The 20,669-nt window shown below is 36.3% G+C and overlaps 1 protein-coding gene across 1 annotated transcript in view; it reads right to left on the reverse strand.

Moving 5' to 3' along the window:
* Positions 1-959: 959 nt before the first annotated feature.
* tmem145 (transmembrane protein 145) overlaps positions 960-20,669 on the reverse strand; it is a 71,209-nt gene continuing 51,499 nt past the window's right edge. Inside the window, exons 11-15 of the mRNA XM_024267625.2 lie at positions 17,932-18,025; positions 13,814-13,986; positions 10,874-10,994; positions 10,362-10,550; positions 960-3,050 (exon numbers count right to left, since the gene is read on the reverse strand). Coding sequence (XP_024123393.1) covers positions 2,808-3,050; positions 10,362-10,550; positions 10,874-10,994; positions 13,814-13,986; positions 17,932-18,025 — 820 coding nt within the window. The 3' untranslated portion in view covers positions 960-2,807. The remainder of the gene's footprint in view (positions 3,051-10,361; positions 10,551-10,873; positions 10,995-13,813; positions 13,987-17,931; positions 18,026-20,669) is intronic.

Here is a 20,669-nt window from a genome sequence, read left to right on the forward strand (position 1 = left end):
ATGAATATGTTTGAAAATAATAAACTATGATATTAAAAAAGAGAATATTAGAAAGGATTTTAGTTTAACTGTGCTGCGACTGATGAAAAGAAATATAGGTAGTTATGTAATACAAATATGATTCAGTATTTCAGGGGCTTTGTTTTCAATAAAAGGCTGTATAATTATGAAAACAGAAAATGTTACTAAGAAAGACAAAACACTCAATACTGAGACAATATTTGGATTTAGTTTAAAGGATGAGTCAGTATGTTGGATCATTTTAGTATTTCACAGAGAATATTTGGGGAGTTTAATCATTTTTCTGTTTATGCAGCATCATTTCTATCTTGAAATGTTGGGGTCTAACCATTTTACCTCATTTTACGGATTTCTGTTTAGTTCTGAACATTAATTTTGATTCAGAATGATTAAAAACAACCAGAAATTATATTTATTTATTTCATTTTTTTGTATTATTTTTTTCTTTTTTTTATTCATTATTTCTAAACCTATTCGCTTCACATTACTCACTAACAAAAGACAAACTTTTATAGATTTGATAAATCAGTGGATTTTTTTGTTTTAATTGTTACGTTAGATTCAATTCATGAATTTTTTTAACAGTTCTACCCCTAGAGTTGCTATTTGCAGCAGAATACTTCCAAAATGTAGTGATTTTCATTGATCAAGGTGGACTAAACTGAAGCGCGTTGAGCAGCTGAGTTAAAGTTGGAGGTAGGTTGGATGCAGGAGTTACATCAGGTTATTGGCAGCAATTATAAAACAATCAGTGCTGCCCACTTCAGATTACCCCCAGGCAGGAGTCAGTCCCTGTTGTGTTTTACTTTAACACTCGTGTAATGAGATACTAAACACTATAATGAGATATAGATGTGACTTACAAATATTCATTGGAGTGAACTGGACCGTAGCAGCCCCTCCAACTATCAGGAAATAACATGCAGCCCAGAAAAGCCTTTAATAAAAGCATATCTTTTATTATTATGGCAAAAAGTGTATATGTACAGCATATTTGACACCATTAAAATGCATCTAAACAGTGCTTTAGTGATGTGCTCTTAACCTCAAAATCTGTGCTCTTCTGTCATTCACACAAAACCTCTTCTCTTCAAGTTTTCTTATACAAGTCTTTGTGTCGTTTTGACAACCAAAGGTCAAACGCACCAGGCCGGAGCAGCGAAGCGCCCCCCCTTAGCCCGCCGAGTCATTCCTTGTCTGTTCAGTCGAGTCATGGCAACAGCAGACAAGACACGTGATCAGAAATAACAGTTAGTACTCGATTCAAGTATCATTTAGTTTCACAGAATACGTTACACCTCGTACTACACTCCTACAACGTACACAGTCCTAACACCAGGGAACATCCGTGACAGCAACGCTTCCACCGCTCGGTCTGTGGGTCATCAGCTCAGCAGGTCGTCTCAGAAAAATCCCCCGATTTTATTAGCGTTTCCAACAAACAAAGCTTCAATTTGTCCTTAAAATGTCCGAAAAAGTGTATGAAATTGTCACTATTTACAAGTGTATGCATCCGGAACAGCAGTGAAAACACGAGTTTCAAAGCAGCCTCACAGGGTGACATTACCACGGACCAACAAGACTAATATCAGGAACATTAAAGTGCTCCATGCAGGACAGACGAAATGTACAGTTGTGTGGCTGTTTTCACAGTTCATCTACTTTTTTTTCTTCTTTTTTTTTTAACCATTAAGCTCAATACAAGGGGGATACAAAACAGTTAATATTGGTTCAGCTTTTTGCTCTGTATAAACACTGAGCAAGCCACCAAATGAAATATTTATGTTACAACACAGAGGTAAGGATGGGGGCACCTGTATCTTTAAAAAAAAAAAAGAAATAATAAAAAAAAAAAAATCCAGTTTATTTTGGTGCAGAGGAGAAGGGGGTAAATAAAACAAAAATAATACAAAGTTGCAGTTTTAAGTGCTGCATTATGTCTGGTAAAATCACACAAGAACAGCCGAAACATGAAAATAACACTGAATTAGGACTCCTCCTGTTTAGAGAACAGCGCGTGATCTTCAGGTTTGGCATAAAAGTAAAACTTCTGTGGTCAAAAATATATACAAAATCTCTATGAGAAGCAAATATCGGAGTACGAGAACACACCACATGCATGTTTTAGAGGTTATATGGAAATATTACACTTTTGGTTCCTGAATTGAAAATATAAATAAACCCAGTAGACTTTCTTTAAAGGAAAAATATCTATGTTTTATCAAAATGACAGATTAAAAAAAAAAAAAAATCTTCGATGAATATGTTTGTAATATCATAAGACTTCTCTTTTATCACAATCATAATGTGGAAAAAAGTACAAATAATGTGGTCTTTTGAATCCGATCTATACTGAACATTAGCTTTCCACAATTCTAGCTATGTACAAGCTTTTCCAGGCGAGCCATCAATGCCTCATGAATTTTTGAAAGAAAGCATTTTAAGAATTTTGTTCATCTCCACATTGTGCACAGCTATTCTATTGCTCTGGCTACATCCACTTTGTCATTTCTCTCCTCGTGTGTCTTCTACTGGTCAACATCAAATATTTATTGCTTTTTTTTTTTTTTTTTTTAACAAGCTCAGCACTCAGGTCTCTGTCATTTCCTCTTCACTTCTCTGTCACCGTCACAGGTGAAAAGGAGCTTTTTCTGCTAATTTCTCTTTTTTTGGTTCATGTTTTTGTCTTTCAAAGTAACCCCTTATTAAATACACTAAGTGACTGTGCTTTTGCTTTGCCGTCTGTCTTTTATATCACCGTTTTTGCTTTCAATTTTTTTTCTTTTTTACGCCTTTGTTCCAAAACCGCCGCCGCCGCCGCCGCTCTGCATGCTGAAATACTCTGTGAAGGAGGGGAGCCGCGGGGGCAGAGGGGGTGAGCGGGAGGCTGGGCGTGGGGGTATAGGAGGCGGAGGTGGGGGCAATATGGAGGTCAAGTCAGCAGTGGTGGTGATGATCTTCTGTTCACTGTTCCTGGGCACGTCTGGCCCTTTACGAGCAACCGTCTCCTCTACCGTCTTCACTGGATCCTGGGGGAGAGAACAGGAAATAAACAGCAGTTTACTTAAAAAAAATGCAGAGGATTAAAGAATATTAAATAATATTTTGCAAGAACCACCTGTCTATGAGAAAACCTGTAACTTTTAACCACTTAAATTCTTAGCACAAAAAAAAACGTCGTTTTTCTAGGACAGACTTGCTGAGGTTTGTTAAACTGTTTAAAGTAAGTCCACCTTTTCATCATCAGTGTGCAACACTTGATCAGGAAAAACTTCAACAAAAAAAACATAAAATCAAAATCTGTCTCAAAACATGTTTTGGAAAAATAAAACGGTTAACAAAAAATGAGCTTTGTATTTTGGAATAAAAAGAAAAATACATTTAAACAGTAACAAGCAATTGTAGTCGGGCAAAAAAAGGGTTAAATTAAACATTGTACCTTTTTATCTTCCTGTGTTATGTGCTTAAAATGCAGAATGTGTTTATATTATTTAAAAATAAAATAAATGTGAATGTTTGTTTATTCTTAAACCCAACAATGCAGCTCTATTACTCTTCCATCGTGGCTCTTTAGCTTTGAAGAAAAATGCTAAAAATTTCAATAAATAATGGGTTTGTTGGCATTTATGTTCAGTTTTTCAGCTGAGGTGATCTTACATTAGTAAAACTAATATATTTTTTTAAACCACTGCTAGGATTACACTAAATTAGAGGTTGAGTGTTTTACCTCTCTTGCAAGATGCAGATTTCAGATGACTAATCAAAATGAGAGTTGAAGATTCAATCAATAGTCATAGGGGTTTATAATTAAAATAAGATTAAAACAAACATTCTTATCTTCATCTACACAACAGCTGCTGTTTAGAGACAAACTTCTTAAAAAGACGGAATTGCAAGTAGATCTGTCGCAGAAGGAGGATCGCATTTGAGACGGGGTGTATTTTATTTTGAAAAGAACTGGAATAAACTAGTGTCAAAAGTAGAATTTAAAGTGGCTTTCTATAGAAAAAATATAGAATTACAATAATTAAATTTTTATATTGCAGCTTTATTTAAGAAATGAATGGTGTAATAGTCACGTAAACAAAAATAAAGCACATTTTTTTTAAATGATGAATTAAAATTTTATCTGAAAGCATTAAAGGTTGCAGACCTTTTAGATCAAAATGAATTAAGACAATGTACTTTTTCTTTTCATTAAATAAAACATGTATAGCAAATAAAAAAAAACATGAAAGGAAACTTATGGTCTTATCTGCTTTTATAAAAAAAATACAAAAAAATAAATTATAGGGTGTATTTGTTAAATTAATTCTTCAGAATTATTAAACTCATATGATGTCAAGCTCAATGACATTAAATGTCACTTTGCATTTTCTTACAGCAGCCTATAATTTGATATGCCAACATGTTGAGTTTTACCTTATTTTAAGAAGAGTGATTAGATTTTAACAGCAAATCACATTAGTTTTAAGACAAGGAAAACAAATGTTGAGGTTGATGTCTAGAAACACATTTTATCCTTCTTCCAGCTCTGATCACAAGCGTCTGCAGCCAGCGTCTTCTCTGCACTCGGAGGCTGAGAGGCGGGATCATCAGAGTGCTGCTGAAATATTGAGCTGGATTTAATTTTAGATCCATGTTGGCTTTTATCCTTTACTATTGAAAGGTGCTCATTAGAATAATTATCTCTTTCCAGCTTGAGCACAAATATTAACTGCTCGCTTGGATGGTAATTACAAAACTGATCTGAAATCTGAAAGAATGTGGGAGACTTATCTTAATTTTCCACAATCTGTTTGTGATTCGCCACACCTGCATCACCAATTTTCACATTCTCAGAGGTTTGGTGGTGTATATTTCCAGATTTAGATACAGCTTTTAAAAATGGGACCAGTGGTTTGATGTTAAAGCCGCATGCCACCACTGTAATTGAGATGAGGAAGTGTTATAATCCTACCACAGCATCACTCTGAGGGTTTTAGTCGCCAACGTTGTGGTGGTTTAAATAGGGTTCAATTACAAATGTTTTTAAGACGTTTCAGTAACTTCACACTCAAACTAAAAAATAAAAGTAAAAACTTGACATCAATTTTTCAGTCTATTGCAAAAATATCATAGCTTAAATCATTTTCTTTTAAGCCCATTGGAAGCCTTGAAATAAAGTCAGTTTTAGTCGACAGTCTGTGGATTTTAGGAGGCCAGTATTTGAGGGGAATACAAGAAATCAGATGAAAAACGATCACAACCATCAAGAGCTTTACAAACTCATAAAAAGAACCTTCAAATAAATCCAAAGGCGGATGGGAAGCCAGTGAAGAGATCTCACCATTAGTGCAATGATGGCTTCTCTCTCTGGTTAAAACGTAGACCACTGAATTTTGCAGAAGTTGTAATTTATTCAGGATTTTTTCTGGTTTTTAAAGAGCAAAGAGACAAGGACGGAAGAAATTATTTCTGAAGGTGACAAAAATGTAGATTGGTGCCTTTCTTTACATTAAAAGTAAAGTTTTCAACTGTTTTACTTTTAAAAGTACTCTTAAACAGATTTTGATGTGAGGTTAAAAGTAGATCAAACGATGTTTCTCTATAATAGAAAAAATAGAAAAAGATTTTCATGTTTCCTCTCATCTCTCAGACTCGGATGATCCAAATATCTGTTTGACGCCACTTTTTCCCTTTGTCTCAATTATGGTCTTCAAATCAAACATTAGTTGAGTGCTTTACATAGTAAAACCTTTTTTTTAATTTAAAATCAAAGGCAAAAATGAAGAAATTCACACACAGACAATAGAATGCCCACAACCGCCCTTACCCCACACATACACACAACATCATTTTCAGTTTATTTTGAACAAAAAAAAAGAACAAGTACAAACATGATATAGTGTTCAAAAAGGGTTGGGAAGAAGTTATTTAATCCCACCTTTTTACTAATTTAACTAATGCTTACTCCAGCCTTTCAACTCACTTTGGCTCAACAAAGGAAAAAGGCCACAAGAAAAAGAAAAACAGCATATGCATTTAAAAAAATATAAACAAAATAATGATAAAGCATGAAATGATTTATAAATCAGATATGAAGTAGAAATCTTCACGTCAGTCAATGAATCATCTGGAGACATGAAAAATCAAAGCTATGAACCGCCCTTGAAAATCTTTGCTATTGACTAAAGCCAGTTTAAGCAAGAAAAGATTGAAAAGAATGGGGCCCAAACTAGAACCATAGACTGTAAAAATAATATTATAATATAATAATATAATAATATATATTATTTTATATACAGTCAATGACTAGAACCCAGTGGAACACCACAGATCTTTCCAAACTTTCTCAAGAAACCAACCGATTTTTCTTCACCAAAAGCAACAATTAGCTCAAAACTGTACGGCTGGATAGCTCTGATATTGCTCGCCATTTTTGTTTTTTTTGTTGGGTTGGGGGTTTCAGGAGGTGTAAGCTAGCGGGAAACAGAAAGATGTTGGGAAGCAGGGGCAGGCACAACTCAATTTTCTAATGAACTACTGCCGCTCTGCAGAAACTATGTCCAAGAAAATGACACACTTTTTTCTTTATTTTGGCTAAAAATGCAAGAATCCCAAATAAAAGACCATCAGGAACACAATGGATCAAATATGATCAAAGTGGGATATTAAGTGATTTGTTGTATCCATAAGTAAAAATAATAATAATGAGGTCATGGAGATATCTGTCACCCAACTAGAGGAATAGAAAAAACACTGTAGACATTTTGTTATTATAATAAAAATATTCTTAAAAATTCAGCTCAACAATGTTTGTTTTTAGTTGGCTTTCCTTTCTTTAGCTTTATTTATTCCCTCTTCAGGAACAGTTTCCACGTTCCTCATCCTCCATGCAGACAGCTGGTGGCTGTGAATGCTTAAGAGACACATAATTGCCCATAATATCACTGTTTGGAAAAACATGCTCATCTGCAGGGACACACTGTCAGTCGGCAGACAGCAAGCATGTGTGACTCATCACCAACAAACAGAAAACGCAGGAAGTACGGGGGGAGGCTGAGCCGAAGACAGTGACATGCAAACACTTTGAAATAGGAGTTGAAACAGGGAAGCTGAGGGTTGTAAATGAGCATTTACTGTAATGTGGCAGGGGGCATGTCTGTTCTGCACCGGGTTTTTAGAAGTCTTAGCAAGAAATTAATCTCTGTTCTTCACTCACAGCATCACATTAAGATTTGTCAAAAAGAGTAAACACAATCCCACAATACAGCACTTACTAATGAGCCATCATAACAGTATAATTGCAGATTTTATTGGAAAAATTCTCAAGTTTATGACTAAAATTGGGGCATTTCTTCCATATGAAACTAATTTCAAGAATTTTTTCTCTTTTTCTAAGCCATCGATTCATTTTTAGAAAAAAATATAAAGCAAAACAATATTTCTTATACGAGTAAAGTGTAGCATTATTTTTCAAATTGGACGATTAGAAAATTAATCAAATTTCCGAGACCATTTTTCACTTGCAAACACATAAAAACCCCAGAGTGGTTTCTGTTTGGCACCATGAAGTAATTAAAAAGTTATTTTATTTTAATTATGTGAAGTAGTGAAGCCATGTGCCATGACTAAGTAGATTGTTGCTGAGAACTATGTCTCCATAATGAGCAGATCAATTTTTGATATGCATGTTTGGCAGCAGCGCAGGAGTCACGCCGATTCCGTATTAATCTACCGCTCAACATGGAGATTCATTTCAAACTTGATTTGATCACTGTACTGTATTTAGTAGTTTCTAGCTAGTAAGACTTTCTAGCAGATTTAAAGAAATATGAAAAGTTGGCATCTATAACTATAACATCCTAGTCGTATGTTTGCTTTTAAATTACTTTTTTTTTAAATTTTTTTACACAAAATAATAAAATGTTATTGACTTGGTTTGTTTGATGCTCCAAAAAGAAAAATACTGACTCTTTAATTTTAATCTCTGAAGAAACACTTTTCAGGGGGAGAAATAATCCACTCGACTAAGATTAGAGTTAAACCGTCAAGCAACCATGCAAACCTACATTTAAACATAAATTTCTGTCTGCAACTGTTGGAGAAGATTATGAAAATATGGGAGACAGAAAAAACGAAATATTCTGGTTTAAAAGCTCATCCTGTACGGCTCAAAATTTTAGTTTACTGCTTCCATAATCAAAAATATTCAAATGCCAACATTCAAAAATATACATAAAAAATGTTAATGCTTTCCTAATCCTGTGTGTGAATATTTCATATCCTCTATTTTCCATTTCTAGTTCACACTACATTCAAGTTTAGAAGAATAGTGTTTTGCAAGTTTGCACGCAGCATCCTGGTGTTCACACCACTCTGTTTTTGCATAACATTAAAGATTCAGAGCTTTTTCTCTGTCACTCATTTTTATGCAGTAGGAGAGACGGCACTGAAGGAATCCGAAAGCTACCAAGACAGTTCATCACAGCAACACCTTCATTAGGTCTTGTCAACACATACATTCATGTAGCTCAAACACTTATATCAGAGTTTTAATTAATTTACACTGATTGAATTCATTCAATCCTTGAAGGAGAATCAAATTTCTTTAAAAAAATCTGTTGTTCACTTACAAACTGTACTGACCCACTTCAGCTGATAATTTGAGGCATTTCTGTGTACATAGATATTATAAAGAAGGCTTCAAATATGGAAATATACAAAATATAAAAATGATAATACTAGAAGGTAGTTGACAAATCCAATTACAAACAGAAAACTGTACCATTTAATGCAAACACACAATCATACCAAAGCTGTTGTGTAATTCACTCCAACTCAATTTTTAATCCTTCTTTCTGATTTAATTATAAGTAACTGTGGGACACACCACTCCATTATATTTTAAATTAAATATATTCAAATTCACAGATTTAGTAAAATTCATTTTTCCTCCATTTACGACTCAAGTTAAAGAAATGGTAAATAGCATGTACTTATATAATACTTTACTACCTTCCTCGAAGGCCAAAGCGCTTTACAGTCACAGTCACATTTACACACACATTCAATCTGCTGCTGAATACAACCCATAACCACCAGAGGCAATGTGGGGTTCAGTCTCTTGCCCAAGGACACACGGGTGGGCAAGGTGGGAATTGAACTTGCAGTCTTTTGATTGAGGGTCAACCCCCTTACCGCTGCACCACGGATGTGTTTCAGTGTTGGGAATTAGGTTCAACAACAGTTCCCAACACTGAAACTACATCCATCCATCTTTTGTCTCTATTCTATAGACGAAAGATGGATGGATACCATCGACATGAACAGAGGTGGACAAAACAAGGCTGTGACGTCAGCCGTAGAACATGTTTAACCTCTCGTTCAGGCGAAACAAACTAAATTCAGTCGACATTTTTCCGCGGTACGGATTTCGCCATTTTGGGACCAGATAACATCAGTAAGCAGTGATTGGTCCGAGTCAGTCGGAATCATTATTTCTATGGAAACCACTCCAGCCAATCAGGAGTGAGTTTGTTGGAAAGCCACACCCCTTCAAGGGAAATCGGCTCAGGAAAATCTGTCAATCAAACGCTTTGGACGTTTGAGGAGGGGGCTCGCGGGCTTTCTACTTTCATACTTTTATAGAGACATCTGATTGGCCAGTTTATAACTTGAATAGCTTGCAATAAGGAAAATATATCATGAAAAAAATAGGGTTAGCAAGAAGAGCAAGAATGGTTATTTTTACAAACAGAATGACTGGATAAAAGCTGTTTATTTCTCAATAGAAGTCTACAGGATTTTGGCTTTCTGGGACAGGTGAGGGGATGATGTGTCCAGTTCTCGATATATACTGTCTATGGTTTAAACAAAGGAAACCCCATTTGTTTTTGTTTGCCATCTGTTAAAAATATTTTCTTTTGTTTAATGTTTTGAAAAAAAAGTATTCAGATGTCTTTATTAAATGAGTGAAATGAGCAGAGATAATCCATTTTCTTCTCTCTCTTCACCTTTCATGTCCATAAAAATCTGTTGTTTTGTTTTCTATTTAAATTAGTGTTGTGGAATAAACAAACAATCAAATAAATAAACAATCCCTGATTTACAGAAGTTTATTTGTGAGTGTCCTCTGATTGACAGTTCATCTAAACCACGTCTCAAACTTCCTTCCTCTACGTCCACATGTTTCCCAAATAACCTGTCATTGAAGCCTCTTACTGGCTAAACACACCTGATCCAGGTAATGAGCTGCAGATGAAGCAGTATTTCTTAAAACCAAAAACAACAGAATTCCAGGGCTCGAGGCCTGGAGTCTGAGATCTACACGAGTCCAGGATTTAAATTTGACTTACCGATTGGATGGAGAACAGCTCAGTGAAGTTGGGTTGAGAATCTCCCAGAAAGGAGCTGTTTCCATAGGCATGATGGGGGAAACTCTCCGCTCCCTCACCTCCTTTAGGACTGGACAAAAGGATCCCGATCTGCGATGTCCGAACATGATACGGGAAGTTTTTGTTGGCAGCCGAGGGCCTTGTAATGACCTAAGACAGAATGAGATAAAATAATACGGAATGTTAGTGCATAGATGCTTTCACAGTGTAGGTGGCAGCTAATGCATAGTCGAGGAACTGCAGGATTTGAATGCAGGAAGAATCGGCGTGAGCAGAACAAGCCATTTGTGAAGAACAATGTGTTGAAGGTTAAAAAGTGGCAGATAATGATGTGTGGAGAACGCATTTAAAATGAGGCAGTGAAGAATCAAGCATGGTGAATAATGTATGACTGGCAGTGAATAATGTGAAGTTGAATAACTACGTAGGAGTGTCTGCATGAGTTTGCATGAGTGCTTGTGTGAAGTACGAACAAGGAAGACGATGTGAGCGTAGAGGTGGATGCCGAGCTGGATGCCGTTCACAATCTTCTCCCGAGCCCAGCGAGGAATGCCGAAGTTGGCGATCAGAGCCATCACGGGCACGGCGAAAAACCTGCGGCAGAGACGGGAGCAGATTTAGGATCATAATGAGGAGAGAGGACATAAAGAGAACTGATGAGCATATGGAATGATAGTGAGAGCCAGAGAGCCGAGACAATGATGTAAAGCTCTCGGAGCGATAAAGATGGATGGAGAGGAGCAGATAATCACCACAGAGATAGTGCTTCCAATGAGGCAGAAATACTCAGACAATATTAGTCTTTGTAATCTGTCTTTCTTTTGAGCTCTGCTGTTATACAGTCTGAATCACAGTCTGAGACACTAAGCAAAGTAAATATCGTTTATACCTGGACTTACCGAGGAAGGATTTTTGAAAAATGTAATGTAAAAAGCCGTTTTTATATGTGATAAATATATAATGTCTAGACCATATCAAGGTCCTCCCTGTTAAATGGGCTGATTGTACAGTATCATACCCTGGGAGAGATTAATATTTCTTAGTCATTTTTCATAGAATATGAATAACACAAAAACATTTTTTTTCCTACTCATAGTCAGTGTTTGGGTGAAGCTATTTATTGGAAAAAAAATGAGTTTACCCGTTTTAAATCTTTATGACAATAAAAACTTCTCAAATAATCTGGTGAGTTTGTTTTGAAAACATGCTGATACAAAAGAGTTTAAATGGGTAAAAAAGTAAAAAGGTAAAAAGGTAACCATCCTCACCTATATCAATGGGTGTGCACAAAAGGTCTTTGATATTTTGGCTTCAAATAGACCCTTGCATCCATCATCTAGTGCTGCACTGACATTACTGGATACTGAATCACGAGGAAAGCTAAAGGGCTGTCAAAAAAATCTATGGGAAAAGGTAACTGAACAGTATAAAGCAGGAAAGGGATGTAAAAAGATGTCCAAGGAACTGAGAGTGCAGGGTTCACACTTTGATCAAAAAGTGGAAAGTGACAGGTTCTGTAGAAACTAAACCACGGTCACTTCAAGCTGTAATTAATGCAAAAGGAGGCAATTCAAGGTAGCCATTTGTGTTGTCATTCATATTCTCCGAAAAATACCCTAAAATTCATCATTTCGTTCAGGGTTTGTAAATTTCCGAGCTAAACTGTATCCACTCTTTTATAAGATTTTGCTTTACTTCATTATTTTTTTTCATTATTGGAGTGTAACCATGATCTTTTTCAGCCACTCTGATCCTGTAGGGAACTCACTGACATTTCCAGAAAACTTGACATTGAATGTTCCTCAAACCCTTTCTAGAATAACACATACTCTAGAGCAGTGGTCCCCAACCTTTTTCAGGCCACAGACTGGTTTAACTCCATCTGCTTTAGTAACAGAAAAATGTCATATGGGGTACTAATAAACAATTCTGACTTTTTTTTTGAGAGATCTTAACATGCAATGAGTTCTGAGATGTTGCAGATTTGCGACATTGGTCCTGTGTGATAAGTGACCACTAAATGCTTGAATATGATATGAGCGTCAGCTTTATCTCTACAGAACTTTTAAAACAATGTAACGAAGCTAACAAAAGTAGAAATGACTAGCATTATGCTAGCTGATGCAAATCTACAACACCTGCCCAGAGAGGTTTAATTTCAGACAATATGTCATAGGCCTGTACGAGGCCAGACTACATTTTTTCTGAGCGTTGATTGTATAATAGATTTTGTGTTGGAACACCATTAAAATGAAATGTGGATTTTCCTTTAACCAATAACTGTCAAAGTGGAAGCAACAAATTGGATATCAACATCAGCCTCATCAAACTTTACAGATGGAATGGATAAACAAAAAAATTAAAAACTGTCATTAAAACTGATGTTTTCTAAAAATAATCAAACACAAACTCAGTTTGAACAACTTTATAAGCAGAATTCTTCTAACGTTAGACAGCTGGTTGCTAAATATCCTGCATATGCATATTTGAGTAAAGACTCCTGGTTTTTGTCCGTTAAAAGAAGCTTTATTGGCCGAAGATGCTTTTAATTCCTCACTAGCTCTTTTCTGCAAGAAGAAACTTTGGTTTTTGTAAAATTTGCTAGCTTAGGGGTTTCAATTTAGCAGTCGGTGTGGCCGCTTTAAGAAAGTAGTGGCTGTTTTTTGTTTGAGTCGGATGTGGTGGGGAGAAATCCAGTCGTTGTCTACAATAAAACTAACTTCAGAATCAGGTTATAATTCTAATAGGAAAAAATATGGTCAGAATTTTTTTTTTTTCGTGGGGCAGTACCGATCTGCGACCCGGGACCATTGCTCTGTAAGATTATCACCTATTCTGTAAGATATTGTGACACCATTCCTCTTTTTTCTTCTTTTCCATCCGGTCCAAAGTAAAGAAAAAGTAAACAAACCAAATTAATATAAATAAAGCTTAGCCTTAAATACAAAAGGGGTTTATACAAATATACTAACCCCCGTTTGCACAGTAAAATCTGTCCAACACAAGCTTTTTTCTGTTTATTGTGAGACCACACTTCTCTATAGCACGTTTCTTTGCTCTAGCAATTGATAGGTTTAAAATAAGTAAATTTGATCAGATCACTTAGCTGCTGCTTTTTTATGTAAAACAGATAAAAGAGTAATAAATAAACTTGCTTTCTTTAAATCATCTCCTCATTTGATCAAATCAAGAACAACGTGCTGATAATTTAAAGTTGGCTGTTAAAATTGATAGTGCCTGATCTTTTTACTTTGACACAACCATAAAACCTTTAAATGACTATAACTGGATGTGCACAAAATGTTCATCAGTGGGTGAACTGTATACACAATACAAGTTGTAAATATGTGCATCAATTATTCAGGATGAAGAGTATTTTTCCTGCAAGGCCAGAGCTGGGGTAAATATCTCACCATAGAGTGTATGTGGTGAAGAACGGTACGTAGAAGGGCTGCTTCTCAGGGTAATGTTTCAGGGAGACCAGCACAGCATAGCAGAACCACACGTATGCGACCAGCTGCAGGGCCATCAGACCGTAGCCCGCTGGGCTGTCATAGGCATAAAGCACCTCACCTGGGTCAAAGAACTGGCACAGACACACAAACACGGACATTTTTAGGAGGCTCGCCATCTTGCTGTGTCCTAAATACGAAGACGGATGACCCACTGATACAATAATGTACGACTTCAACTGTGTCTCGTGTGACTTTGACACTTCCCCACAACTAGATCACATGCTTTCACAGCTTTTGCGGTGCGTGCTCGGCGTCCACACGCGCAGGATTGCGTTTCACAGTCAAGTGAATGGATAGCATGAGGTGTACAAGGTTACTGTTGCTGCATAATGCATAGTTCTTACGGTTCAGTGTGGAGTTTCGGGAATGCACCGAGGCAACAAAACCCCCGACTGCAGGTCCAGAACAGGAAAAATCCTTAAATCCAAATTTCAGATGCCTTTGTAACCTAGTTCAGCGTATTTTTAGAAGGAGCTCCCTGGAGTTTTGAGCTCTTTAACAGCTGAGCTTGTGGAGGAGGGCAGTTGGCAGATAAATCCTAGTCCTTCAGAATCAAATATTCCAGTGTGAAAGATATTTGAATGTTAAAAATAGCAGATTCCCCCTCAGCACCCGTCTCCTCTTGGGTCATTATTATTCTTTATTCAAAGGCTGTAATCCAGTGTCCTTTAAAGCAACAGTTTTACATTCGACTATGAAACAACCTTCACGGAAAAATGTAATGTATGTATTTCTCAACAGAAGGACATTCTTTCTTACACTCAACACCAAAAGTAATGACATTTTCCTCTACTCACTCAAGAAGTTTTAAACAATTTCCCAAAGTTTTCAAAATTCTAAAGTTTTCTTTCTGGGGCCCAACTTAATGGATGTAAAATTGAAAAACACAGTTTGACGAGTCCATTCTAAAAAAGAGTTAAAAAAAAAAAATCAACTCCACAAATTTTCCTGAGGGGCTAAGTTTAAATGTAATAAATAACCTGACTCTTAACTGACAGCCATTACAGCCCACACTGATCTGTGGGCCACTTGAATATTTATGAGATTATGAAATAAAGCCAAAAAGAGCAGCGACACAAGTGCTGATACGGCGCTGAGAGTCGTCAGGTTGAAAATCTTGCATCCAATTATACCGAGAGCATTTCAGAAGCTGCTTTCAAGTCAAACCTGAAGGAGAGGAGCTCAGGATTGTTTACATGTGAACTGCAGAGGGCTTAATGTGAGACGATAGATCGTTTTTAATTCGTATTATTAATTTGGATAAAGGAAGATAAGCCTCAGTGGAGATAATGACTTGCTTCAGTTTTGTCTGAGAATTTGTCAGCAAGATTAAACAAAAGCTATCCGTCCAGCTTCAGTCAAACAGGGTGGAGAAATCTCTCCTCCTTAATGCAGCATTTGATTGAAGATTCAAAGTCTCATTAAAACTCACTCTAATGAAAATCATGTTTTTGGTGCTTTTATCAAATTATTGTGGAATTTTTCTCATGATAAGGGACATAAATAAAGAAGATTTGGCTTAAAATTTAATTCCTGAGTATTTTCTTTTTTTTATTCAAATATTTGTGAATCAGGAGCAGTTGGTCGCCATTTTTGTTGAATTTTTGTTGTTAGTTTGGGTTGTGAGAGGCTGTAAAACAGCAAAAGAGCCTGTAAAGACAAAGATATCGGGAAGCGGGGCAGGGCTTACTCCGCATCAACAGTCTAATAAACTCTTGCCGCTTTGCAGGAATTAGAAAACGACAAAGATTTTTTAAATGTTTGCAAAAGCAATATAATTACAATGATAAAAAACACTCAAAACACTTTTACAATAGATCAAAAAAATGAATAGACGGACTTTAAAAAGATTTTTCAGTCATTCTGCACACAGCCGCTTCTTCCTGAGGTAAGCTCTTACTGAAGGATTAGTAACATTTGAATAATGTTTATAGAAATTATATATTTTTACGACCGGCCTTACTTTTTTAAATCGTTTTCTCGTTATAATGAGATCTACTTTCTTGTTGTCATGAGAAAACAAATTTTGTTTTCTCACGATAACGAGATAATGAAGAATTTACTGTAGCATTCCTCTCTCCAGTTTTAAGTCTCTTTATTTTGTGGTTGACAACAAAAACAGCAGAAGAAAACACTCCCCAAAAGTTGTTTTTTTGGTCTAGTTTTTGGTGTCTTAATTCCATCACATGCACCACCCCCCTCCTTCATTTTACTAAATACTCCCCGATGACAGAATAGAGCTAAATAACAGAACCCAGTGGTGACGAACATCACTGCCTGGAGCGTTCACTGAGCTCCGGACATAACCGGACCCGAACAGCTCAACTCAGTCCGCTGTAATGCAATCCGCAGCAAAACGAAGCAGTTTTTCAGAGAAAATGGTGGACAGCAAAATAACTGATCAATTTATAATTTATTAATTTAACAGAATCTAATTTGTCTCTCTGAAAAGCTGTTTTGTTTTGCTGCTGATTTTATAAAAATGAAAGAAAGTATTTTAGTGGACTGAGTTGCTTCTTGGGTTTGCTAATGTCCGGAGCTCAGTGAACGCACCATGCGGAGACGCTCGTTGGGTCTGGGTTCTGTCAAGTAAAGAGAGGGGGCTGCTAAATGAGAAGGAACGTAGGCGATTTAGGAGTATATGCACCAATAAAAAAGACAAAAAAAGTAAATTTTGTGGAGTGTTTTGTTCTGCAGTTTTTGTAGTTAACCTCAAAATAAAGAGACTTAAAACAGGTAAAGTCTCAGGGTCCCAGTGTGAGAAAGGGAGAGAGGGACGCGACAGTATATTCTTAATTGTCTTGTTATAACGAGAAAACGATTAAAAAAAAAAGTAGTGCTGCTTCCGTAGTTTTTCACTTTAGAACATTAATATATCTATATCTATATATATATATATATATATATATATATATATATTATGTGGGAGCAGCACAAAAAGCTGAAACCAGCATCTCAACAAGCTCAGACAACAAAATGAGCCTGTCCACATACATCACTGATGGGCACTAAACACCACACTAACACTCTGGCAAATTGCTCATTTAAAGGTATTTAGTGAGAAACACTTGTTTGTGTCACAACCTTTTAATCCGTCCACCTGAACAGGATGAGTGATTGATTATTCAGACTTTGCAAGAGTCTTCTTTCGCTGCAAAAGCAATCAAAGCAATGAGTGCCGCGGGAGGACTAACGATTACCCAGCGACACTGTCAAGCTGTTCCTTGGCCTTGAGATATTGAATCTCTTCCACTCAGACTGGATGTGACGTCGGGTTGAGGATGGGAGTTATGTGTTGTGGATTACCAGTTCAGGTGAGAATTATCAAGAGCAAAATCTTTAAAGAGAGATTCTGAATAACCCAGAACCTCTTCATACACTTCTTTTAAAATCGGCCTCACTGAACTTTTTAATTCAAAATATTCACAGACCATGTTAAAAATGTCTATTTCTGTTGTTTTAATGAAAGATTTTAGGATTTCGGATTTTTCTAGTACCTTGTTCAAAGTTTGATAGATTCGGCATTTAAATGCGAAAGGAGACTATCCTGTCTTTAAAAAAAAATCAGGAAAATGAAATTATGTTTAAACGATGTGATCCATCTGTAGTTTTCAAAATCATTATGTTTTTGGTTATAATCGTCAAAAATATGTTGTTTCACAGGACATAGTTTCTGCAGAGCGGAAAAGAGTTCATTAGAAATTGGCCAATCAGTCACCTTTGGTGTGGAGCAGCGAGCTTGTGGCATGTCACAACTAAGATCCTATTCCATTCTTTCACCTGATCCTGATCCATGATTTGAATGGAGAAATACTCAGAAATGCCATTTTGAGCTTAATCCTCTTTATATTTGTCCTCCATCAGCAGAAAATTGCCACAAGAACACGATTGGTGCTGGATACATGCGAGGATTTTCAAACACTTATTCGTTATATGAACGTTATACAACACAAATATATTTGGTGTGACGGTGTGACCAACACTTCTGTGAGGTGTGTAAATTTTTGATATTTTACCTCGGCTTCGTAGATGAAGAGGATGACATAGGTGATTGTGTAGACAGTCATGTAGATGCTCAGTTTGACCGAGCCACTGTGACTGATCCTTGCCCTGACACAGAGGAAAAACCAGGAGGGTCAGAGGTCACACACACGTTGAAGACACTGAGATAGAGTGGGGATTCAAAAAATTTGTCAGTCATTGATTTTGTTAGTCGTCTCATATAGGTACACTTCAACTGAGAGAGACAGAATGTAAAAAAGAATCTTGAAAATTCTGTTATTTGATTTTTAAAGAATGTATTTTGTATAATAGTGCAGACAATAAGCACCTGGCTCCTACAAACCAGCAAGAATTTTGTTCCTTACAGACCTGTTAGTGCTTCTTTAAGAGTTCCTATGCTGCATCAATGATACTTACACACCCTTTAACCGTTAGACTGTAATCTTTCCTCTATAACCGAGACCAAAGAGCTATCAAAGGACACCACGACTGGGATGAACCAGTCTGCAATAAGCAAGTAGCTTGGAGAAATTATTGAAAAAAAAATGGAAATTGTGGGCTACAAATAGTAATCAGTCAGTGACTCAAAGAAAGCTGGAGCTACAGCATTAAAGGAAACCTTCCCCCTCTGTCATTGACTACTAGGGTTACATTACTACTGAGATCAACTTTTGATTGATGACACATTTTTTTGGACTATAAGAATTCCTCTGCTGTATCAATGATACTTACACACCCTTTAGCAGACAGACTGTAATCTTTCCTCTAACCGAGACCAAAGAGCTATCAAAGGACACCACGACTGGGATGAACCAGTCTAGAATTTGCAAGTAGCTTGGAGGGAAGAGATCAACCGTTGGAGAAATTATTGAAAAAAATGGAAATTGTGGGCTACAAATAGTAATCAGTCAGTGACTCAAAGAAAGCTGCAGCTACAGTACTACAGGAAACATTTCCTCTCTGTCATTGACTACCAGGGTTACATTACTATTGAGATCAACTTTTGATTGATGACACATTTTTTTGGACTATTATTAAAAAAAAAAAACTGTAAAAAACCTACAATGTGATTTGCTAGATTATTTCATTTTTTTTACATTCAGTCTCTCAGAGTTTAAGTGCATCTATGATGTACATTACAGACCATCATCTTTTTAGTGGGACAACTTGCAGAATCTGTGACTAAAACCTTTTTAAGCTTCACTGATTCAGAAAAATACACAAAATCATGCTTTTGATGGTGCCTGATTATAATGAAAAGCAAATATTTAGGCGACCATAACTCTTAAGCAAAGGAAAAACAGAAACTTGACTCTCTTTCAGGATTAATCCCTCTTTTTAAACTTAGTTTTCCTTGAACTGATTCTTTATAAAATAGTGTAGCAGTTACATCCAACATGTCAACTGATCAAAGCTTAGCAGCCTTTAAGCTCGATGATGACACAGCAGCTCATTCATCGGGTTTTAAGGGGTCAGAAAAATGCTCTGAACCCAGCAGAGGGAATAATCCAAGAGTCAAAAAGGCAGCTTAAAGATCTTGCAAGCTCAGTTTTTGCTCAACTGGAAGACATTTTCAGAGATTTAAAGCAGAGCAAAACAAATCCACAAACCATCAACAGAGGGTGAGGCGACGACAAATCAAAACCTTGTGAAACACCTTCAGAAAAAGCTATTCCAATTTTTAAGAAAGCGTGACGAACACATGAATCAGAAACTAATGTGACAAGGAGCTGGCATTTTCTATTTTCAGTTTGATGCTTAAAGTTTGAAACTGGAGTAAAAAGCGACAGAGCTGGTGACAGCTGAGGCAGGAGGGCATTTGTCCTGTCAGGACGGAGACATATACATGCTGATGTTTCAGTGAAGAAAGCCACTCATGAATAATATATGTTGCAATGGGAACTTTAGGTTAGCCGTTAATGTCAACTAAGCCTTGGAGAACAGGGAATAAACAAAAAAGTAGGGCTGGATGTCACTCCCAAAAGACAGATTTTATTTAATTCAAAAGTTCACTATTTAATTTAGTTTCTGAAGCAAATTTATTTGAATAAATGCAAAACGAGGAAATATGGATAATCTCAAGAAGAAAATCACTAATAATTATCTGTCCAAGTCATTTTAAATTAACAAGACATCTTGTCATAAAGAGAAAAATATAGAAACAAGGAGTTCCATAAAAATTAAAATAATGAAAAAAAAGGTAAAATATCTGTTAGATAGATTTACCTCAAGTTAAAAGTTGTTACGCCTCCTACACTTTGGGGGTGTTTTTCTGTCTGTTTTCTTTCATGTTTCTGCAGAAGTGGGAGATTTTCTGTCTTTTTTTTCTACTATCATTATTTACAGATTGGTGCCCAAATTGTCCAGAGAACCTGACTGGACGAGGAGCCGAGCTCAGCATTTAAAACGACACCCTCCCTCCCCAGCTGGCAGCAACAGAGCTTTACTTTGTTCGTTATCCTTACAGGCTTTGGTTCTTGTATTTTGGTTGTTTTTGTGTAAGTAGTTCTGATTTTTCAGTAAATAAATCCTAGATTTTTTTTTAGAGTTTTTGAGACTTTGGGGTATTTAATTTTATTTTTCTAACCTTTACATCACATCTTATTAGCCTCTACACGGGGTGTAACATACACTGGGGGCTCGTCCGGGATCTGACCTCTCACAGCCCAATCAAGAATCATACCTTCATTTTAAAAATATATATTTTTTGATAGTTCTAAAAAAATTGTTTGTATATTTGAGGGTTTTTTGT

This window comes from Oryzias melastigma, linkage group LG16 (assembly GCF_002922805.2).
Source record: "Oryzias melastigma strain HK-1 linkage group LG16, ASM292280v2, whole genome shotgun sequence".
Taxonomy (NCBI): Eukaryota; Metazoa; Chordata; class Actinopteri; order Beloniformes; family Adrianichthyidae; genus Oryzias; species Oryzias melastigma.